Source organism: Epargyreus clarus, unplaced genomic scaffold, assembly GCF_041222505.1.
Source record: "Epargyreus clarus isolate Ecla_fem2 unplaced genomic scaffold, WU_Ecla_fem_2.2 ptg000023l, whole genome shotgun sequence".
NCBI classification, from domain to species: domain Eukaryota; kingdom Metazoa; phylum Arthropoda; class Insecta; order Lepidoptera; family Hesperiidae; genus Epargyreus; species Epargyreus clarus.
In genome coordinates this window covers 7,333,284-7,354,475 of record NW_027332230.1, presented here as the reverse complement: position 1 = coordinate 7,354,475, position 21,192 = coordinate 7,333,284, and the positions used below count along the sequence as shown (strand labels likewise).

The following is a 21,192-nucleotide window of genomic DNA, read 5'->3' as shown; positions in this document are numbered from 1 at the left end:
CCTAATGGGTTTCAGACCTCGCGTCTGAAGCTGCTTCGAAGTTGTCTAATGTCTTCGACTCTATCAGTTCGACCGAACAGTGTGTTGCCCTCAGACGTTTCTGCTGTCATTGACGTAGTTTTGAGCTCCAACTTAATTCTATAAGTTTACAAACCAATGCTTAGCAAAAATATTACACTATTTAATCGTCAACATATAATTCATATGTACCATCACATAGCAAGTGCACCTAGAAATAAAATTGATGAAATATCAAACAAATTTCTCAAAAATAATTTATTATGTTTATTTGTAGAATAGAAAGCTTCAAATACTCAGGTTTTATTTTTCTTTGTCCAGCTACAGCTACCTGTACAGGATTAACCTGATTAGAAAGAACTAAACTTATTATAGGACTTTTACGCGATGGTAGTTATTTATAAAGTAAAAAAGTAGAGTACTGTTGAGAGACTAACTACTGAGTGAGAGACTAATGACAAGATAAAATGACATACCGTAAAATGTCGAGTGGTGTCCTATTATGAATAGGACATAGACAGGGTAGAAATTGATGGTGTTGTCGCTTCACCCACCATCCAGCATGGGATAACTTCCATTCGATTGTTCTTACTTGAGCGATAGAACAACTCGCTGCTTCTCTGATTAAGTTGAAGTAAGACACCATAAGCTCTTGACCTACGAGACAAAAAATGGAATAAATTAAATAATTCCATCGCATGTTATGATTTATGATTTCATATAGTAGCAATAAATTATTTATTTATTATCCACGTACAATAAAACAGAAGAACAGGTTTTATTTTAATTGCCATCATAGTATTACTCAACAAATATCCCTAATAAAGGCCGAACAAACAAGATTGTTACTCGGAATAGTGATGTACTCAAGTATTTTTCCTTTTCTAGAGGTTATGCGATAAAAAAAACTAATTTACATACACTAGGAAGCCTATACATTATTATGCTTTATATGGTTTTGTTTAGAGGTTAGTTTCGGAGAATAAAATGTGTTTAAGTTCATAAAGATAAGACGACAGTATGCGTTTTATAACACGCTTTTATTATGTAATATTAAGTATATTGTGATTTATTTTTTTGCATTATGCCTATAGGAATAAAGACAACGCATGTCTGTATGTAATTACAAGAAAAATGGTAATTTCTATGCCCATAAATTATTTTTGCATGGTGTGAAATTTTATCTTACCTATATACCTGTATGTTTGTTTATGCGCATATAGGTACCTTAGAAAGAACAGAACATACATATACTGTTTTACGTAGAGTTAAGGGACTTCCCGAAGGGTATATAGTCCTCCTATATGTTATGGACTACTCTCTAGACGAGGGGTTCTTGTCATCAATAAGTTTTTGTCTTTCACGGACCATCCAGTATAAGTATTTACTGTTGGGTACAGTAGTAAATTAATTAAAATTTCGCAGACCACTTTTGGTGCCGCGGACCACCACCAAAATAAATATGTATTTATTTTGTTTTATTTTAAACTGGCAAGAGTCACGCAGTCGCCTTTCGATAAAATATTTAATAAATTCTCTTTGTTTCCTTTCAAAAGGAACGCATTACATAGAGTCAGGTTTCCAAAAACGTGACATACTTCGGCTAGTTTTCTCAAGATTGCATTATTTATGCATGTACAATGTACATTTGTACATATCCAATTAACGTTCGTAAATAAAGCGTTTTATATCTTATTGTAACTACTATTATTGCAGTAGATACGCCAATAGATCGAAGATTAGATACATACCAAATTATAAATAATATTAAGTTTATTATAATTAAGATATACTTACTTTATCAAATTGAAACATTTTTATCATTCTTAATTAACATCGACAGACTAAATATTGTGTATTTTATAATGTATAGTTTACATGGCTTAATAGATTTGAACATAATATGGTGATATATATATATATATATATATTTTAATATATGAGACTAGCAGACGAGCATGCAGTCCACCTGATGGTAAGTGGCTACTGCCGCCCATGGACATCTGTAATCAACCCCAGATAGGATTAGATATTCCTACCTGAGGTCGGCCACAGATGCGCCGCTACCCCTGAGGACTAAGCTGGAACGCCTCGGAAAAGTCTATCTCCCTTACCACACCCTTCAAACCGGAACACAGCAGCGCCTAACACTGCTGTTATTAGGTAGAAATAGGTGTGGCGGTGGTGCCGCCGGAGTCGAACTACAAAGGGTTCTACCACCTTCAAATTCTTATATTAATAGTGAGGGTGTTAGAATCATCTCGGTACCATGAGCCAGTATCATTGGGTACATTAAAATTAAAAAAAATTAAGTGTCCTCTTATTTTTTAGTAAGTATTATATGTGAAGTATTAAGCTGTCAGGATTCTAGTTTTTTAAATGTGACTTGCACATTAGTTCGAATAAGTTTCGTACATACCAGCAGATATTGCCATCATAAGTCTCGATTGTTCTGCTTCCTCTTCGAATATTTCTGTGTTTCTTGGCTTGTATATAACATCCAGATCAGAGTCCTTCTCTTTATCCATCATCAGCTTAGATTCACTAGGCTGGAAGTTTATTAAAAAATAAATACGGAACTCCAAAATGTTCTATAACAAAATAACCATCAAATACATAACGCTTTTTTGAACTCTTTTGTTTTGAACATATAGGGTATTACGAACCACTTTAAAAATCTAAAAGTTAGTAGATATTTCTGATGCATTGTCTAAAAATAAACCAGTTAATTTCTAATCATTACTATTGTGTTAAGAACGACCCACAAATAGAAAATAAATAAGCTCGACGGGACCTGGAATTGGTATTCTCAATAACTTTTTATTTTAATGATAAGTAATAGGATAGAAACAGCATTGCGAAAACCTCTACTTAAAGGCGAACATAATTAAGTACTTTACTTTCAATATCGATAATTGTTATGTATGCAAATAAATAAATTATTATGCGATAACATGTCACTCAAATATGTCCGAAATTGTGTTATGACGATCACCTCGTCAATCCTCCGGTGTTTTAAGGATACTGACCTCGGAAATTAGAATTTGTTAATCTATTCTGACCTTAAAATCATAGTCATGTATTACTTCAAGGTAAGAACTGGCGGAAAAAAATGTACTAATTAATTTATAGAGTTCTATCTGAGGACGGCCATAGATTTGTTGGTTGGTATCACCAAAAATCAACGCCCATTAGTAAAAATCAATTTTAACCAATATTTGCTTACCATAATTCGAAATTTGTAAGTTTAGATTGAAAAATATTGAAAATTTTAATCTTTAGTAGACAAAAATTAGTTAAGATTACTAATTACTAGCGCCTCGTGTAAGTGAAGATACATATTTGCAAGATCAATATTTGACGAGCGCCCGCTACTTTTGTTAAGTAGCGGGCGCTCGTCGCGGGGCACATGGTAACTAATAACATATCATCATCATCAACCCATTACTGTCCCACTGCTGGGCACGGGTCTCCTCTCAGAATGAGAAGGATTAGGTCATAGTCCACCGCGCTGGCCAAGTGCGTATTGGTAGACTTCACATACCTTTAAGATTTTTATCTCTCAGGTATGCAGGTTTCCTCACGATGTTTTCCTTCACCGTTTAAGCAAGTGATCATTAATTAGTAATACGCACATAAATTTGAAAATCAGAGGTGCGTGCCTGGGATTTTAACCTCAGACCCCTCGATCGAGAGGCCGCGTTTATTAACCACTGGGCTATCACTGCTAATAACATATGGTATGTGATAATAACAATACTGATATCTAAACTCTTTAAATCATTACTTACGATCTTTAAAGTATAAATAATGGAGTGCGGAGAAAATCACTCAAGTACCTACATGTGAATAGATTAGTTGCATAAGTTAACATTGTGGCTTTTAATAAGATGTGAATAAACCTTCATTAAAATTATTATTTTGAGAGTCATGTTAACCACTACTTAATCACTAGAGTACAACTACCCAGTTGGTCGTGCAATATTATTTAATAGATAGTTAGCCTTAGTGTATCATTTCATGCAATAAAAGTATTATATGATAAGTCGCAGGTCAAACTTCCAACATATCATCTTAATTAAAGCACGAGGCGGCCTTGGCTTCATACCGTTTGTGTCGCCTAAGACGACGCTTAATTCCAGCTAATCCTTTAGTCTTAAAGGTATAAATTTATCTTTCTACCAAATTAATAGCGCATTAAACTTTCATGACATAATAAAATACAAAGATTATGTCAAAATATACGAAAACCTATAGATATCTTTATATATATTTCTTATGTGCGCGTGTATGTCACTGAACTCCTCCTAAACGATTGGACTGATTTTGATGAAATTTGTTATGTGTTCAAGGAGACTTGAGAATGGTTTAGATTCACAATTTAGTCCGTGGGATTTTTTTTAAATTAATTTTTAAGTAGTTGTTGATTTTGGAATGTTTCACATTGGATTTGACAGATTTCGCTACCATCGCAGTTTCAAATATTAAATAATAATCTATTTTAATGATAGTTTTTCCCAACAGTTGGCGCTGCGATCGAATTGAAAAAAATATTTTGTTATCATTGAGTTATTTTCGAACACGTACTGAATCAAATATTAAATCAAGAGGTTTTGAGTGTTAAGAGTTTTAAAGTGTGCATAAAAAACTATATATTTTCCGAATTGAGTGGGAATCGTAGTGAGATATATTTCTTATAAATTTTCGTATCAAATTTACACATTTTTCATACCGCTCGATGTTAGATTTTTTTTTTATATGGCAACACAACGTTTGCCGGGTCAGCTAGTTGGTATATAAATAAATAAATATTACAACTTATTCGCGTAACTAATAGTAATATCGCGACAAATATTTTTTTGTGATAAGTTTGTTATAAATAATTCGCCAAGTACTAGTCGAACTCGTACATGGAGGCTTCCGTACCACCGTTCGTTATTTTTTAGTTATTTTTATTCATTTTAATATTTTCAACAATACTTAGTTATATGAAACAACAATAGATGGCGTTGTGGTGATGATGAATGATACGTAAATTTTCAATAATACTTAAGTATTATTTGCCTCAACGCCATCTATTTTTGTGTGATATAACTAATTATGGTTCAAAAAAATAGATGGCGTTGGGGTGATGATGAATGATACGTAAACAACGTATAATAAAATTAAAATAAGTATATTAAAATATGTTTTATGGTTCTTATTTGTATTTATTATAATACCAGTTATAGTAGTAAACGGGTTGTAATAATTTCAACGGTCTTCCTAGTACGGTTTAACAGTTACATCGAAAAATGCCGAAAAAATCCGGTCTGTTGTATGGAGACCCCCTTTAATATTCAACTTTATTTTATTTTTAGTATTTGTTATTATAGCTGCCACCGTTATGCATCCTCTGTAAAAAAATCATGTATCTATCTATTACGGTTCCGGAGATATAGCTCTGTGGCAGACGGACAGACGGACAGACAGCGAAGTCTTAGTAATAGGGGTCCGTTTATACCCTTTGGGTATGGAACCCTAAAAATGATCGTGAGAGTAATTTTCAAATTACACTCTTGCTAATCTAATTGATGTGTAACTCATAGGTACATTTTGCCAATTGAAGCCCATGAAGCAATGGAAAGCCTCGCAAAGATGGTGTGTGCCCAGCTCCGGCCGCTCTCTCCTAAGATGCAGCTCGCCTAACAGATGCAGCGCCCTTCCCAAGTGTCTCCTCAGCCCGTGCTCCATTGCTAGCGCTCCCATTTCTGTCAGCAGCTTCGATGCCGTCTCATAATCTCCTAATCTGGAATACGTATGTATCATTATCAACCTTATGTTGCTTATATCTGTTACTGAATCCAAATAAGAGTGAACTTCTATCTGAGGAAATTCACTGATGCGTTGTTGCCTCTAAGTTTTTAGGGACGAATCACAGAAAATTCTACCCATCAGTTCTTTTAGAACGGAAGTTTTAAGTCATATTAAGTTTATTCAGCTAACTAAGCATATATTGGTTGATTTTATACACCCTTAAGAACACGAAAGAAAACATCATAATTGTTACTTTCCTCCTAATACTTTCCCTGGCCATTAAAATAAGCGATTTCGAACATAAGAAATGGCTGTATAGATGCTTGTCTAGAGTTTGAACTAAACCAATTGGACGCCTAAGCCACACTTCTATCTGTGCCAATTATAATATAAAAATGCAATGCCAATCTTATTTAAATCCCATAAATATAAAAAAACAACATAATTGATACCATTTATAAAAAATCTATATTAGTATCCTATCCGACACATCATCGTTTATATGAAATATGTTTGTACTTGGCATATAGTTTAATAAGATTAATATGTCGATTCCCATATCAAGGTAAAATACATAACATATAAGGTCAAATTATGTTATTAAATTCCGAATAAAATATTCCATAATATTTAGACAATATTTTTTATGTTTTAACTTGCTAGTTTAAATTCCATCCTGCCTTTTTCTTGGTAGATATCTAATGATGCAATTAATGATAATGTGTAATAAATAGTTTAATTAAAGTCGTTTAATCTACAGTTTATCGGTCATTTTTATCGGTCGATCTATTTGATTAATAACAAATTCAGCGAAAAAAGGTAATATTATAATAAAATGTGTCAAATATACGTTGACTTATTATTAACTTTTCAGTTAAGTAAATGATTTTGGTACTAGAGCCTCGTTGAGTTATTTTTCTTCTATTCAAATAAGATTAAAAAAAATCTTCAAATCGATGCTATAAAAAAGTTCCACAGACACCGATTTTTATTAAATCATTCCACCGTAAATCTCAAGGAAGGCCACCTTCCACCCACCATATTCATTTACATAATTATGTATAATGGTTAATAATATCTAAAATCCTTAGTAATATTATAAATCCGAAAGTAACTCTGTCTGTCTGTCTGTTTGTCTCTTCTTCACGCCTAAACCACTGAATTGATTTTAATGAAATTTTGTACAAAGATAGTCCGAGACCCGAGAAAGTACATAGGATAGGTTTTATCCCGGAAATATCACGGGTACTAGGGATAGCGATCTAAGATCGATTAATCGGAGAATCAATAACTATATGAAATATGAACAATAACTAGTATGAAATATGGGTACCTACCTCTGCATTACAGCAGCCATATGCATTTTAGTATCGCATAAGCCTTCAATATTGTTACTTTCAGTGTATATTTTGAGTGCTTTTTCAAAAGTTTTTTGAGCGTTGTTGAGATTATTCATGATCAGTTGACTAATTCCAATTTCCAGAATAGCCTCTGCTGTTTTTGGTATATCATTAGCTGAAATGTTAACCATTTTATGTAATCCTCAATACAGAAAACTACATACAATTATTACATATATAATTAATATGAGCATCAAATTAAAATATGTATTAAAATAAAAACAAATGTTATGTGCGATAAGATCATGAATCAAACTCTTGATGACGGAAAAGATCATTTATTTTTTTTGACGATTTATTTTAAGCGTCCTACGCTTTAAATTAAACGACTTAAGTCGGGATCTACCAATCGATAGCGATCTGGAAAAATTTGTGTGTAAAAACAAAACCGTCTGGGTGTCGTAAGACAACCGCCCGGATATCGTTCGGTAGCAGTCCGACAAATTGAAAACACCTGTAATGTGTGGAGTTATTTTACAGCCGACATTATAGTTCTACCAAATCTAAAACAAGAATTTTGGACATTCCTAACCATCTCTGGCCCTCCTTTCGGCCAGCCGAGAAAGTCTTTCCGACTTGGCTGGATCTTCTTTGCGTGCATTCCTGGCTTTGCTTAGTAGAACTCTGTGCAATTGTATTGCGCTAACTGCAAATACGGTATCTGATGGTACTTCTTCTTTTTCATTCTCAGCTTCATAAAGCGGCCAATCCTGCGGTAGAAGATATTGGCTTTCTTATAATAAAGGAGTAGCATGCGAGCATGCAGTCCACCTGATGGTAAGTGGCTAGTGCCGCACATGGACATCTGCTATCAACCCCAGATAAGATTAGACATTCCATCTGAGGTAGGCCACAGATGCACCCCTACCCCTAAGGACTGAGCTTGAACGCCTCGAAGAAGTATGTGTCCCTTACCACATAAAATCCTTAAATCAGCCTTGGCTTACTTCGATAATATTATCCTAAAAGTAGGTCCCAACACTAATGAGAATGTTTTTTATTACATACATTATACAAATTTATTTTTAATGCCGTGACTATCATGTATTAACTAACTAATACATGATAGTCATAAAACGTAAATGACCATACGATGCTTATTTAATAAAATAAAACTTAACACACACGTGAACGTTAACAAACGTTACCTACACGTTAATATTAGCTTGAAATTGACAAATTTACTTGTAGCAGAAAACTTAATGTACATAATTTTAAGTACTTACTTTTCCAATAGCACTATCTCGGACCTCAGTCAGTATGACGAAAGGTTCTTCAGTATCTCCATCTGGAACTAAATTTGCAAAATTATTCGTCAACACATTCCTTCCCCACTGCTGGACTGTCTCTTCTCAGAATGAGAGGTGCTTAGGCCATAGACCGACGAAGTGTGGTTTGGTACATTTCACACACAAGCCTTTATTAAAGAACCTTAAAGAAGATATTTTTCTTCACCTTTTAAGCAAGTGATAATACAATATGTTTTTAATAGGTACATATATACATTCGAATAATTGGAGGTATGGCATGCGAACCTTAAAACCTCCTAATGAGAGGGCGAGATCCAAACTAGGCTATCTGCACACCATGAATACAATACTGAAATGTAGAAACAAATTCTAATTTGTCACGAGTAAATCCTTAGTAAATAAGGATTGTATTTAAACATTATGACAGGTTTTCGCCGCTGCAATTAAAACAATAATCGCAGGTACTCGTATTAAATTAATTAAAGATTCGGAGCCTACCAAACATACGCCTTTATTTTGTTAATCGCATCGTTGAGTAAGTAAATAAAAAAATAATAATTTCATGTAAATATTCATCGTCAATATATTGTACCAATTCATACGCATATATTTTATTATTTGTTTGAACAAAAGAAATCGTGCACGAATTTACATTACGAACATTTCACACATTAAACAATAGGTCATTTTACTGATTTGTAAACAAATAATAAAATTAAATATACAGTGATATATTTTTGTACTTGTTAAATAAGAATATTGACATTAGGTATTTCGACTTTAACTGTGCATGAATAATAAGCATTTTTCGCATATTATTATATGATTGATTTTATTGTTATTGTTTTGTACCATTTTGCACAGTACTCTGTCAACCATTATACCGTATACCGTGATAGTCTTCTGATATTTTTATTATAAATATCTGCCCACACAACTGGTGCACAAAAAGAAAACTTTTCATTCTAAAATTTAAGAGAGTCGATAATAGCAATTAATTGCGATAGTGACATTAAGAGCGTTTTTTTATATTAATTCAAATTTCAAATATGTTTATCGAATACATGAACATAACTTGTGGTGTCTTAAAGGTTGTAGAACTCATGGTTCGAATCTGAAGGCACTGTCATCACGCTATTTTTACTTTTTCCCCGTTAGCGCTAGTGTTAAGTGATGGTGTGGTAAGCGAAACACTTGAGGAGGAATTCCAACTGAATGTACCTCTTTTTTTATAATATAAGAGTAGCAGGCGAGCATGCAGTCCACCTGATGGTAAGTGGCTACTGCCGCCCATGGACATCTGTAATCAATCCCAGATAGGATTAGATATTCCTACCTGAGGTCGGCCACAGATGCGCCGCTACCCCTGAGGACTAAGCTGGAACGCCTCGGAAAATTCTGTCTCCCTTACCACACCCTTCAAACCGGAACACAGCAGCGCCTGACACTGCTGTTAACTTAGGTTTAATTACAGATGTACAACAGCGGCATAGATTAGTAAAGATACTTTGCCGCCTTGAAATTGAATGAAGCCACAAATGGCTTATTATCGTAAGTTCTTTTTTTGAATTCTTGACAAATAAAAACATTTTTAGAGAAAATTTACGAATAAATAACTAATACTGCGTAATTTACATGAATTTACATAATAAATAAATAATTATTTAAAATATTTTAGGGATATTTTAGCACGGAGACGTGGCAAAACTTTTTTACGCAAGTATTTCAATTCTCAAAACTGGGTACCTTTTTTTTTTAAGAGTGAGTAATCTTTACTAATCTATGAACAGCGGTGGTAGCGTCAAGTGGTTTGCGTATTCGGCTATGTCTATATAATAAAAATGTTGCCAATGACTTAGTACGAATTACATACATTTATCCAGTAAAAATTTGGCGTAATGGTATTTGCAGCATCCCTTCTGCCGTCCGCCGTCGATCAAGTATTGGCTGGACACGGCTATGCATGCCAAGAAGAATTTCTCAGCCAGCCAGATAATACCTTTCCCACGTTCAGCATAATATAACGCCAGTTCAAGTAGCTCTAAGCATTCCTTCTTCGTATTTTCTGAAATATTAAAATATACTATATTCAGGCTAAATTTATTCGTGGCAAAAAGAATTGCAATGTTCTGGAACATCAAGTGGAAATATTGTAGAAGTAACAAAAAATATTACTGTGCAAAAACATATTCATAATGCACAATTATAAAATAGAAGTATTTATCATTCATCTTATAAGTCTTCTTATATTTCTTGTAGTTTTAACAATTTGTCTGTCTAGGTTTTTACATAGCGTAAAAACGTGAACAAACAGATGGCTTACTTTAACGACTTCGCCGATATCGATAGAAGTAATTACGTACGTTAAAGAAATACGAATTCTTTATTTGGCTTGTCTTGCCAGAATCTGTACCTTTATCACGCTCCCTTTCAGCTCTGATGAGACCAGCAGCAATATGTTCTAAGTAATCTTCTTTTTTCCTTAGATCCACCACAATCCCAATGTCATCTTCAGCTAATAGTTGCAAGTTATCGTAAATAAGATCTTGTAAATAATCTGACGATTCATTGTATCCAGCTTCTCTTAATTCAAGAATGAGACATTCATGCAGCGGAAATTTTCGCCTTTAAAAAACTTCTTAATAAAAAGGAGCACTCAAATGCAGGTTTAAAACTATGAAACAGAGCACTTAATTATGTAAAATCATGTCGCCTTTCATTGATCTCTACCATTTGACACAAAATTATGCTGCATAAGATAGATATATCACTAAAATATTTTAGTAGTATTAGTAGTTTAATAGAACTTTTTCTATAAACTACGATAGCGCCACCGTACTTTCCATACTCGTACATATCATACATTCAGCAGATGATGATGATGTGCTAAAGTAATCTTAATTTATCTGGTTAAGTATGAGCTGTTCCTATTTCGTCCTTAGTGATAACAACTTGTCCATGATCAACTCCTTTTGGGAGTGAAATTATGATTTTTGGATTTAGTTATAGTGGGTGCTAAAACTTAACATGAGGAGGAGAGCTTTATATTTGTTTTCCTACTTGTATACCTAACAGTTACTAGGTGGGCACAATCGCTTTTGTAATCGTTTTTTTGACCCAAGTTTCGAAATATAATCATAAGTATATATAAGTATATATATATATAATATAAGTATATATATAAATATAAGTATATAATCATGATCAATTACATTTTTTAACCAACTTCTTCTTGTAACCTTGTGAACCTCGGTCAATACCTTTATATATTTTTTATAAATCTTTCAGGTTAAAAGCATTTAGAGCCTTTTTAGAGACAATATCAATTGACTTCGTTTGTAATAACTATAAATCATTAAATGTACAGAAATAGAAAATGTGATTTTATTATATTTCTTCATGTATTTTAGTTACCTTCGAATTCCCTTCGCGTCAAGAGCATCTAAGCCAAACAGAGCTTTGTTCCGAAGATTTTCTAAGCTATTCTTTGTCATACAGGCCATAAGCTTTGGAAGTCGTCGCTTTTTTGGTACACCCATTTCTGATTCCATGATTAAAAGCTTTTATCTACAATAAAACTTGGCAAATAAAAAATTATACAATATTCACCACTATAAAAGATACTCTGTGATAATATTATGTTTTCAAATTCATTATTTTTGTTGTCAAAGCAACAATGGCATTTTATATAGCGACATTGTCTATAGATTACAGTAATTTGACGTAACGATGTAAGACTGAAAAAGTAGTAGGTATAATTAAGGAGGTATACCTATTGAAAATATGTTACTACATAGGTAGGTCTGAAATACTACATACCATAACGTAAGAAAGTCATGAAATTTCGGTATGCATTATGCTGTTAAAAGTATATTTTGAGTATAATTATGTATTTGTTTTAAATCTAGATGGTTGATTGGTTGGTTGATAGCATAGATATATTATCCTACTGACGCAAATATATCTATGGTTGATAGTTACTCTAACCGAGCGAAAGTGTCACTTATCGTAATATAGATGGCTTGCATACACATTTACTCCTTAACGTAATTCACGATTACGCGGAATCATTTAGCAGATTTCACATAACAAGACCAACCACCGCAATATCTAATATCATATTCGTAGTATCGTACGTGATTGCTCCTTTCACAATTGAATAGCCATGTCGACGATATATGGCACAATGGCTCCATGTATCACGGCTATGAACGAAAGCCTTCTAAGACAAATATCAGGTCAAGATATCCAATTTTATCCCTCAACTCCATTTTCTTAAAATCTTATGTTCACTATTTTGTCTCACATCTACTGGGACTACTATGCCAGTCTTGTCGCTTTATTAAACCAAATAAGTACACAAGAAAGGCTTTATAAAACCGTGTTGTGATAGCAATGCTATTGCTAATTCGACCTCACTAAGAGAACTAAAGTAGTCTCTAAAGAACCCTCTATTTGACATCGGCTGCACCACCGCCACATTTCTGCCTAGTAACAGCGGTGTTAAGCCCTGCTGTGATTCGAACGGTGCGGTAAGGGAGACATACTTTGCTGAGACATTATAGCTTAGTCATCAGTCATCAGGGCCGCATCTGTGGCCGACCTCTAATAGGAATCTTATCTTATCTGGGGTTGATTATAGATGTCTCTAGGCGTGCAGTAGCCACTTACCATCAGATGGATTGCATACTCGTCTGCTACTTCTATATTATAAAAATGTAACTGTCGCCCATTGTACATTTGTAACACCAGGGTAGTAGCCAATGTATTGCAAGCTTTGAAAAAGAGTTGTTTTGCATAATTTTTAAGGTAGTGTAGTGTATCACCTTGTGGGGAGTTTTCGAGCGCATACGACACGAAATGAGAGCGGACTGCGTGGGGGCAGTCATGTTAGACCGTCTGTGAGGAGGGGCGTGTTGGTGCGTCAGCGAGCCAAACGCATAAATAATCCAAAACATGGTGAAAATAAAACGTAATAAATGAAATTTTATTCAAAAGCAAGATTTTTCAGAAGCGAAAATTATAACAATGATTTAGAACCGCTATATACTCGTTTATCTAAAAAAAATGAAAAACTGCCTACTTCATTTTACTTGGCAATATATCGCTAACAATCTCAACATGTAAGCAATTGCGACGTGTCAAGGTTGCGAGTTATATTGATGTCTGTTTATCGTCCAAGCTATCCCCAATACGTACTTTATTAAAATATGTTATGAAACCACCTCTTATGTTTTTTTTGATATATTTAATAAACAACTAGCTTCAAATCACCTGAGAATTCAGTGGGTTATATGTACAGTACAAATTATTAACTGCCCACTTGTGGATTTTATGCAGATTTTCATTTCATATCGTATGTCTTCAATGATTGTCAGCATATCTTTAATTAATATATTTAAATCAAATATAAATAAGATTATCATCAGATGAATAAAATAATTAATAAGTGGTAGAATAATTTGTGGGTCAATTGCGATTGAAAACATTGCCACTTTTATCTCAAGCGCTCAAACCAGAATACCCACGTATTTTAGTTTTAAGGGTATATGACAAGGCATTTATAACAAGAGTTCAAAATTAATCCTAAATCTTATCAATGCTTCCGTGGTCTACCGTAGAAATACAATCCTATTAGAGGCAGATGGGTGGCAGCGGCTACTTGCCAGATGAACTATGCGCTCACTTCTACTTCAAGAAAGATAAGTATAAGTAGGTATATTATTAGTTACGATACTCATTATAATATATGGTTGAACTTGAATTTCTACAGAACAAAGGCCGGGTGACCTAAAAGGAAACAAATTATGGCTCTGGTTTTGGCGCGGTAAAGCAATTAGGGTTGAAATACACATAGCACAAACAAACAAATGTCTTAAAGTTGTTGTTCACTCATTATTGGTTTACGTTAAGATCACGTTAAAATCGTTATTCGTGAAAATCTTAGTATATAAGTCATGTGTTTTGTGCATAGGTACACGCTAATCTTCATAACTTTGTGTGTTAATTGATTCCACCTTGAAAGGGTCTCCCCGAACCGATAGGTGGCGCTATTGTTAAGATCTACCCGGAACTACTAGTCCATAGTTTGGTAGTACCAAAAAGAGTTTCCTCTTGTAAGTTTGCCTATGCACACACTGTTCAATGTTTTCAGTTTTTAGGCAATAGGTACAATTTCTCGACTTTCTCGGTAAAATCAGTTTGGTCATTCCTAAAATTACTGCGTATAAACAATAAACTACATACTTTAAAATGTATATAGTGTATATTTATAAGGGCACAGATAAACGTACTCGTATATACAATAAGAAATTCCCAACCTTCTATTTCACCTTATACCATGGACTTAGAATTTTTTTCATCCTATATCTATGCGTTATACAGGTGTGGCGACACGTTTGTAAAAATAACTCTTTATTTGTAATATAAAAGCGTTGCAGTACCGCACACCGAAAACGCGCACTTGCGTTGCGATGCGCACTTTTGTGATGGCTAAAAAATGTTAAACTCGCGTCAGGACACTTGACCAGATCGTAAATTCGTAAGACGGAGAGAGGGTAGAGTGCCGTAGGAGAGCAAAAATACACAACATTAATATTTAAGTTATTACTTTTGCCGCGCTCCCGGAGTGCAACCCGATTTTTTTGCTGTTAAATTCCCAGTATAGTAGCATCCTTACTTTTATAGGAAAATCGACGTGGCTCGGCGCCAACCCGCCGCGTCCTTCTATCAATTCAACCCCGACTGTCGCGAGTTCAATCACCGCCCCTTTAAATCAAACCTGAAACAGGGGTCGTTTTTAAACGAATTGAAAAAAGGAGGATTAGAGAGGGTTCTATGTATATTCGACGGGAATGTGTTCCCTTACATGTGTATGGTACAGGTATGTGGTGAACATATCATATCCGTATCTATAAATAGGCAAAGAAGGAACGGTTATTATCGTTCTCTTTTGTTTTTCAACCTATTTTCCCTTTACCCTGATGATAACTGGCCATTGCCGCAAAGACATGCCCATAACTATGATGACAAATTAAAGAGCCATTTCTATTTTTTTTATTTACCACCAAGATCCAAAGATTTCATACGGCGATTAAAGGTAAATACGTAATGGATAGATAGATACATGGATAGATTACCTCCAAAAACATAACTTCTTGCACAGTCGACTAAAAATAAGTTCGACGGACGTTTCTCCAGAGTTACACCATGTTGACTTCTACCACCTTCAATCCTTAATATATTGATTTCGTTGTTCGGGGTTTCTTTATTCGTGACATATTTATGACTCTTATAGAAATTTCGCAAATACGAATACAAAACCCGTTAATAACAAAACGCAATTTGAGTATAATCTTATATATACAATTCTCGTGTCACAATGTTAGTTACCGTGCTCCTCCGAAACGGTTTTACCGATTTTCACCAAATTTTGTATGCATATTCTACTGATTATGCGTATAAAATTTGGTCTGAGAATCTGCTACTACCTATTTTTCATACCCCTAAGTGATAAGGGTTGTTCACCCTTAACATTTTATTATTTATATGGCACCACAACGTTTGCCGGGTCAGCTAGTTATATAATATATTGCGATAATAGTTACCAAATAAGTATTTACGTAATATTCTTCTTCTTCCTTTTTAACATTCTTCTCGTACATTCTCGTGTGTTTTATAAAATATAATAACTTTACTGTATATAGATTGGCTCATTTATTACTTTTTATAAACCTATAGGTATGTGTTATAATATATTCATCGAATTGATAAATTGCTACTGATTATAAAAACGTTTAAAATCTTTACCAAATTAATGTTTTTGTGGCATGCTGATGACAGAGTAATGTACGCGTAGGCAACATGGAGTTAAAAGAAATAAGATGAACATATACTTAAATCACAATAATGTAAAGAAATAAATAGTTTTATTCATGGAACAGAAAAAAACAAGATTTTATTGCTTCACAATCTGGCGCTAAGTTTCAACAAAGCAAATGTGTTCGTAATTAGTTATGTAACATATTCTTAACTGGGAATCCTTGAGACTGTACGACAATATAATAAAATCCAAAACCTTAGTATGCTATGAACATAAAATGTTATGTGGGATCCTAATAAGACATTCAGCGTTGTAATTAAAAGTTTTATGACCTGTAAATTTTACAAGCCGACATATTAAAATGTACTTACACTATTGACGGAACGATCCGAATTATATTTTATTACCTTTTTTGTATAATTATAATATCAAACGTAGAAGGCAATTAATGTTATTTAAGTTTTTGTTACTTTGAAGCTATTGCCTTGGTTGTCCAATAACATTGGATTTTCTCTCCGTAATATTTACATCGTGCTTTTCTATGTTCAATTGTTTATTAGAGCTCACAGGTTCCAATCTGACTGACGGGTTTTCGGTAGTAGTTTCAGTATTATCTGGGACACTTTCATTGTCTTCATTATTTTCTTTATTCTTTTTTGCATTCTTCAAGGCCATCAACATTTCTATATCAATTTGAAGAAGACGATTTAAATGTTTGAAATATGTATGTATGAATAAGTATGTATGTATTTAAAATGATAGGTAGGTTTTAATTAATTAGTAGACTTGGTGCCCCATGTTATATAGTGTTAAAATAATCATAATTATGCATCAGAGATAATATATGCTCTTAGTTAGTATATTTCAAGATTTTGCCCTAAATTGGTTTTGACTTATTGAATTTAACACCAGACTTTAACACCATAGATTAGTAAAGATACTTCGCCGCCTTGAAATTGAATGAAGCCACAAACGGCTTATTTTAGTAAGTTCTTTTTTTGAATCCTTGACAAATAAAAACATCTTTAGAGAAAATTTACGAATAAATAACTAATTTACGTAATAATTAAGTAATTTACGTAATAAATAAATAATTATTTCAAATATTTTAAGGACATTTTAGCACAGAGACGTGGCAAAACATTTTTACGCAACTATTTCAATTCTCAAAACTGGGTACATTTTCTTGTTAGGAGTGAGTAATCTTTACTAATCTATGTTTAACACGAATTATAATTTTCGGCTGTATAAAAAGAAGAAGCTAACCTCGTCGGAAGTTCGCCGAAAGTGGCATTTTCTTTGCCGGCTAATTTATCATATCCATTGATGGATCATTCTTCAAAGGAAAATAATGAATTTCCGGAAAATTTTAGCGTTGTCAAAAGATGGATTGTCAATAGACATTTCTACATAGAGCATATTCAGACACTTCTTTGCGATGCTATTTATACCTATAAATTAAAAAGCTAGTTTTATTAGCAATAAAATATACTCTGTGTGTATAATCAATATTGTTATTCTGAGAAATCAATAAATGATTGCTTGTCACCTCGATTGACACTGTTGTCTCTTGATGTCACCATAGATTTATTATAACAGTTTATCCAGCCTTATGAAACTTTTTCTATTTTCGCCTTCATGTAATCAATTGTTCGTTAATATTCTAATTGTATTAACACAATTAATTAAACGTTAATATTCTAATTGTATTAACACGAAGTGAACGAAAATTTAAATTACAATTGAATTTAGCATGTATAAAATACGAAGAAACGCTATAAAAATAAATAACAGAATTAATATGTTTTTTTAATTAAGTTTATTTTGTAATGTTAGATTATTGGCGACAAAACTTTTAATTATCAATAATCAGCATTTGTTCACACTAAAGGAAAAACTTACAGTTGCTCAATGTGTTCTTTATATAAATAATCATCGATATACTACTAATAAAGACGTAAATAATGTAATCATTTTAATGGTTACGGAAGCTTTAAAAGCGTTGGCTAATCCTCCACGCATTACGCATAATAAAGTTCCCCTTCCTGGTGTATAAACATCTCCCATCTCAACTCATCTATCATAATTATGAGCTCACACTGTTTGTAGAGACTGTCACGATTGTATAATGGTATGATGGGACATTAAAAAGAGGCTTTCTACACTAAGAGCCATACTCTACGCAGATACCCAGAACAGAAGTCTATATTCATCGTATAGGGCCCCTGCAAAAATGATACTTTTAGCATCAGCTATCAATGATTGAGCAGCTTTTTGGAGGCTCGAAAGCAGCGATTATTAAACGCACACATTGAAACGCCGGTCGTACCTCATCTCTCAACACAACAACTGAACCCAAAAACTACAATGCAGCACTTTCAAGTCGCTAAAACGTACGTTCTAATAATATGTCTTCTTATATCTATTTCTAATAAAGTAAATCGTAGTGGAGCCGCGTATCAGAACATATCCCGCGAGAATTATTGGACCGAAATTGAAGAGAATTGGCGTTGTGGTAACTCATCTTGGAGATTAACATTTAGAATACTTTTTATCCGAGAAAGTAGAAAGGACCCGCGGGAATGTAGGAAGTTAAGATTTATAACAAGTAATTAATTAAAAAAATCAAAAACCCGACTGCACCAAAAAGGCTGAAGTAGAATTTCCAAAAGCAGTGAAATGGGCTATTCATTATTTTTATCCAGAAAGCCAAATACAAAGTTTCATAGTAGGTGTCTGCTTCAAAAACAAAAGATGTTCAAACAATATTATCCTATTTTATCCTCGTAGTGTTCATTTACGCTATATAAAGAACCATGTGTAAAATTCCAGCACGCTTAAGTACAGCGGTTTCCCTTTGCGTTGATCTCTGGCACAGCAACTCTCTCATTTAGTCAGACAGTCATCTCGATGTGTATATACGAGTATATATGTACTAGCTGACCCGGCAAACGTTGTGTTGCCATATAAATAAAAAAAATGTTAACGATGAACAACCCTTATCACTTAGGTGTAAAAAAAAGATAGTGGCCGATTCTATATAAAATTTGGCGAAAATCGGTGAAGCCGTTTCGGAGGAGTACAGTAACTAACACGAGAATTTTATATATAAGATATATTATATAATGTATGTGTAATCTCCTCTTAATTTCCTTTATTTTGACACCCTACTCGATGGGTTTGGTTTGGTTTGGTTTGGTTTGGTTTGGTTAACTTTTTTAAAACGTGTTACTATTTTGCGAAAAAATTCACCATTTACCGTCTATAAAATATATAACTTCAGTAAATCAAAGTTTCGGTCATTATTTTACCTCGTTAGAGGTAGCATTTCATTATTTTTATCCAACAAGCCTGATACAACATGTCATAGTGTTTGCTTCAAAATTGACGATTGTTCAAATGAACTTTTAACCCTTATTTTACCCTCTACGGGGTTGATTTTTCGGAAGGGGATAAATAAGTGCGTCCTTGTTCCTATCCAGAAAGCCAAATATAAAATTTTATAGTAGTTGCTTCAAAATTAAAGGATTTCAAAAAAACTGTTTTCCCCTATTTTACCCTCTTAAGGGTAGAATTTCCAAAAGGCCTTTCTTAGTACTTATTCAAGCTATATAGAGAACCTGTGTGCAAAATTTCAGAAGTGTAAGGTCCTTGGTTTAGGCTGTACGTTGATTTCTGAAAAATGAAAAGGTCATTTAGTTAGTCAGTCAGTCAGTCACCTTACTGTTTTATATATATACAAATATGTTTTTATAATCTCCGTTTAATTTCCTTTCATTTGATACCCTACTCGATAGGTTCGGTTAACTTTTTTTTTTTAAATGTGTTACTATTTCGCGCCAAAAATCCGCCATTTTGATTTTTTTTTACTAACACCTATCTAAGGACACTCGGGTCGTTGAGACAAATATAATGACACTTTAACTGTTGAAATTCATCCAGCCGTTTGTTAGATCGGATCAAATAAAGAAAGACAAACATACAAGATACGCGCGAAAAACATAACCCTTCCTTGGCAGTCGGGTAAAAAGCACGCAAACAAAATTTCGGGCGAAATCTAGGGTTTAATTAATTAGTAAAAGTAAGTAATTAAAAGCTGGCAATACAATGGAAATCTCTCTGGTGTTGTGAATATGCACAGATCACATATTATCAGGTGAAGGTTACCATGCCTATGCGAGAATATTAATTTTTAAGTGCTTTAAAAACGCAAAGTTTATTGAAAATAGCTCAGCAGATTTTCGCAGATGAAATTAGCGGAAAGGGTCAGGGTAGAAATTTTAAGGGACAGGGCCGACAATCGGTAAGTCCATTATCCCCGTAAAATCGTAAATTAAATTTCAAACTTTCAGCTAGAGTCATAGACCGAGCGAACGAAATAGCCGCCACGACTAATTTGTATGAATATCTTTCTCGAAACAGACGAAATTATGATTTCTGTACATAACAAGTAATTAATTTAAAAAATCAAAAACCCGACTGCACCAAAAAGGCTGCAGTAGAATTTACAAAAGTGAAATAGGCATTTCATTATCTTTATCCAGAAAGCCAAATACAAAGTTACATAGTAGGTGTCTGCTTCAAAAACAGAAGATGTTTAAACAATATTATCCTATTTTATCCGTAGTGTTCATTTACGCTATATAAAGAACCTATGTGTAAAATTCCAGCACGCTTAAGTTCAGCGGTTTCCCTTTGCGTTGATCTCTGGCACAGCAACTCTCTCATTTAGTCAGACAGTCATCTCGATGTGTATATACGAGTATATATGTACTAGCTAACCCGGCAAACGTTGTGTTGCCATATAAATAAAAAAAATGTTAAGGATGAACAACCCTTATCACTTAAGTGTAAAAAAATAGATAGTGGCCGATTCTCAGACCTACTGAATATGTATATAAAATTT

The 21,192-nt window shown here is 33.6% G+C and overlaps 1 protein-coding gene across 1 annotated transcript; it reads right to left on the bottom strand.

Annotated features, from left to right (window-relative positions):
- Positions 1-11: 11 nt before the first annotated feature.
- LOC140751754 (uncharacterized) lies at positions 12-17,786 on the bottom strand. The gene is made up of 13 exons (XM_073085794.1): positions 17,553-17,786; positions 16,694-16,969; positions 15,144-15,245; positions 11,879-12,031; positions 10,878-11,089; positions 10,338-10,529; positions 8,441-8,508; positions 7,747-7,924; positions 7,152-7,329; positions 5,611-5,806; positions 2,438-2,567; positions 495-675; positions 12-138 (listed from the first exon to the last, which is right to left on the bottom strand). Exons 4-13 carry the CDS (start codon positions 12,013-12,015, stop codon positions 12-14), a joined length of 1,599 nt encoding a protein of 532 aa, XP_072941895.1. The 5' UTR covers positions 12,016-12,031; positions 15,144-15,245; positions 16,694-16,969; positions 17,553-17,786.
- Positions 17,787-21,192: the final 3,406 nt, after the last annotated feature.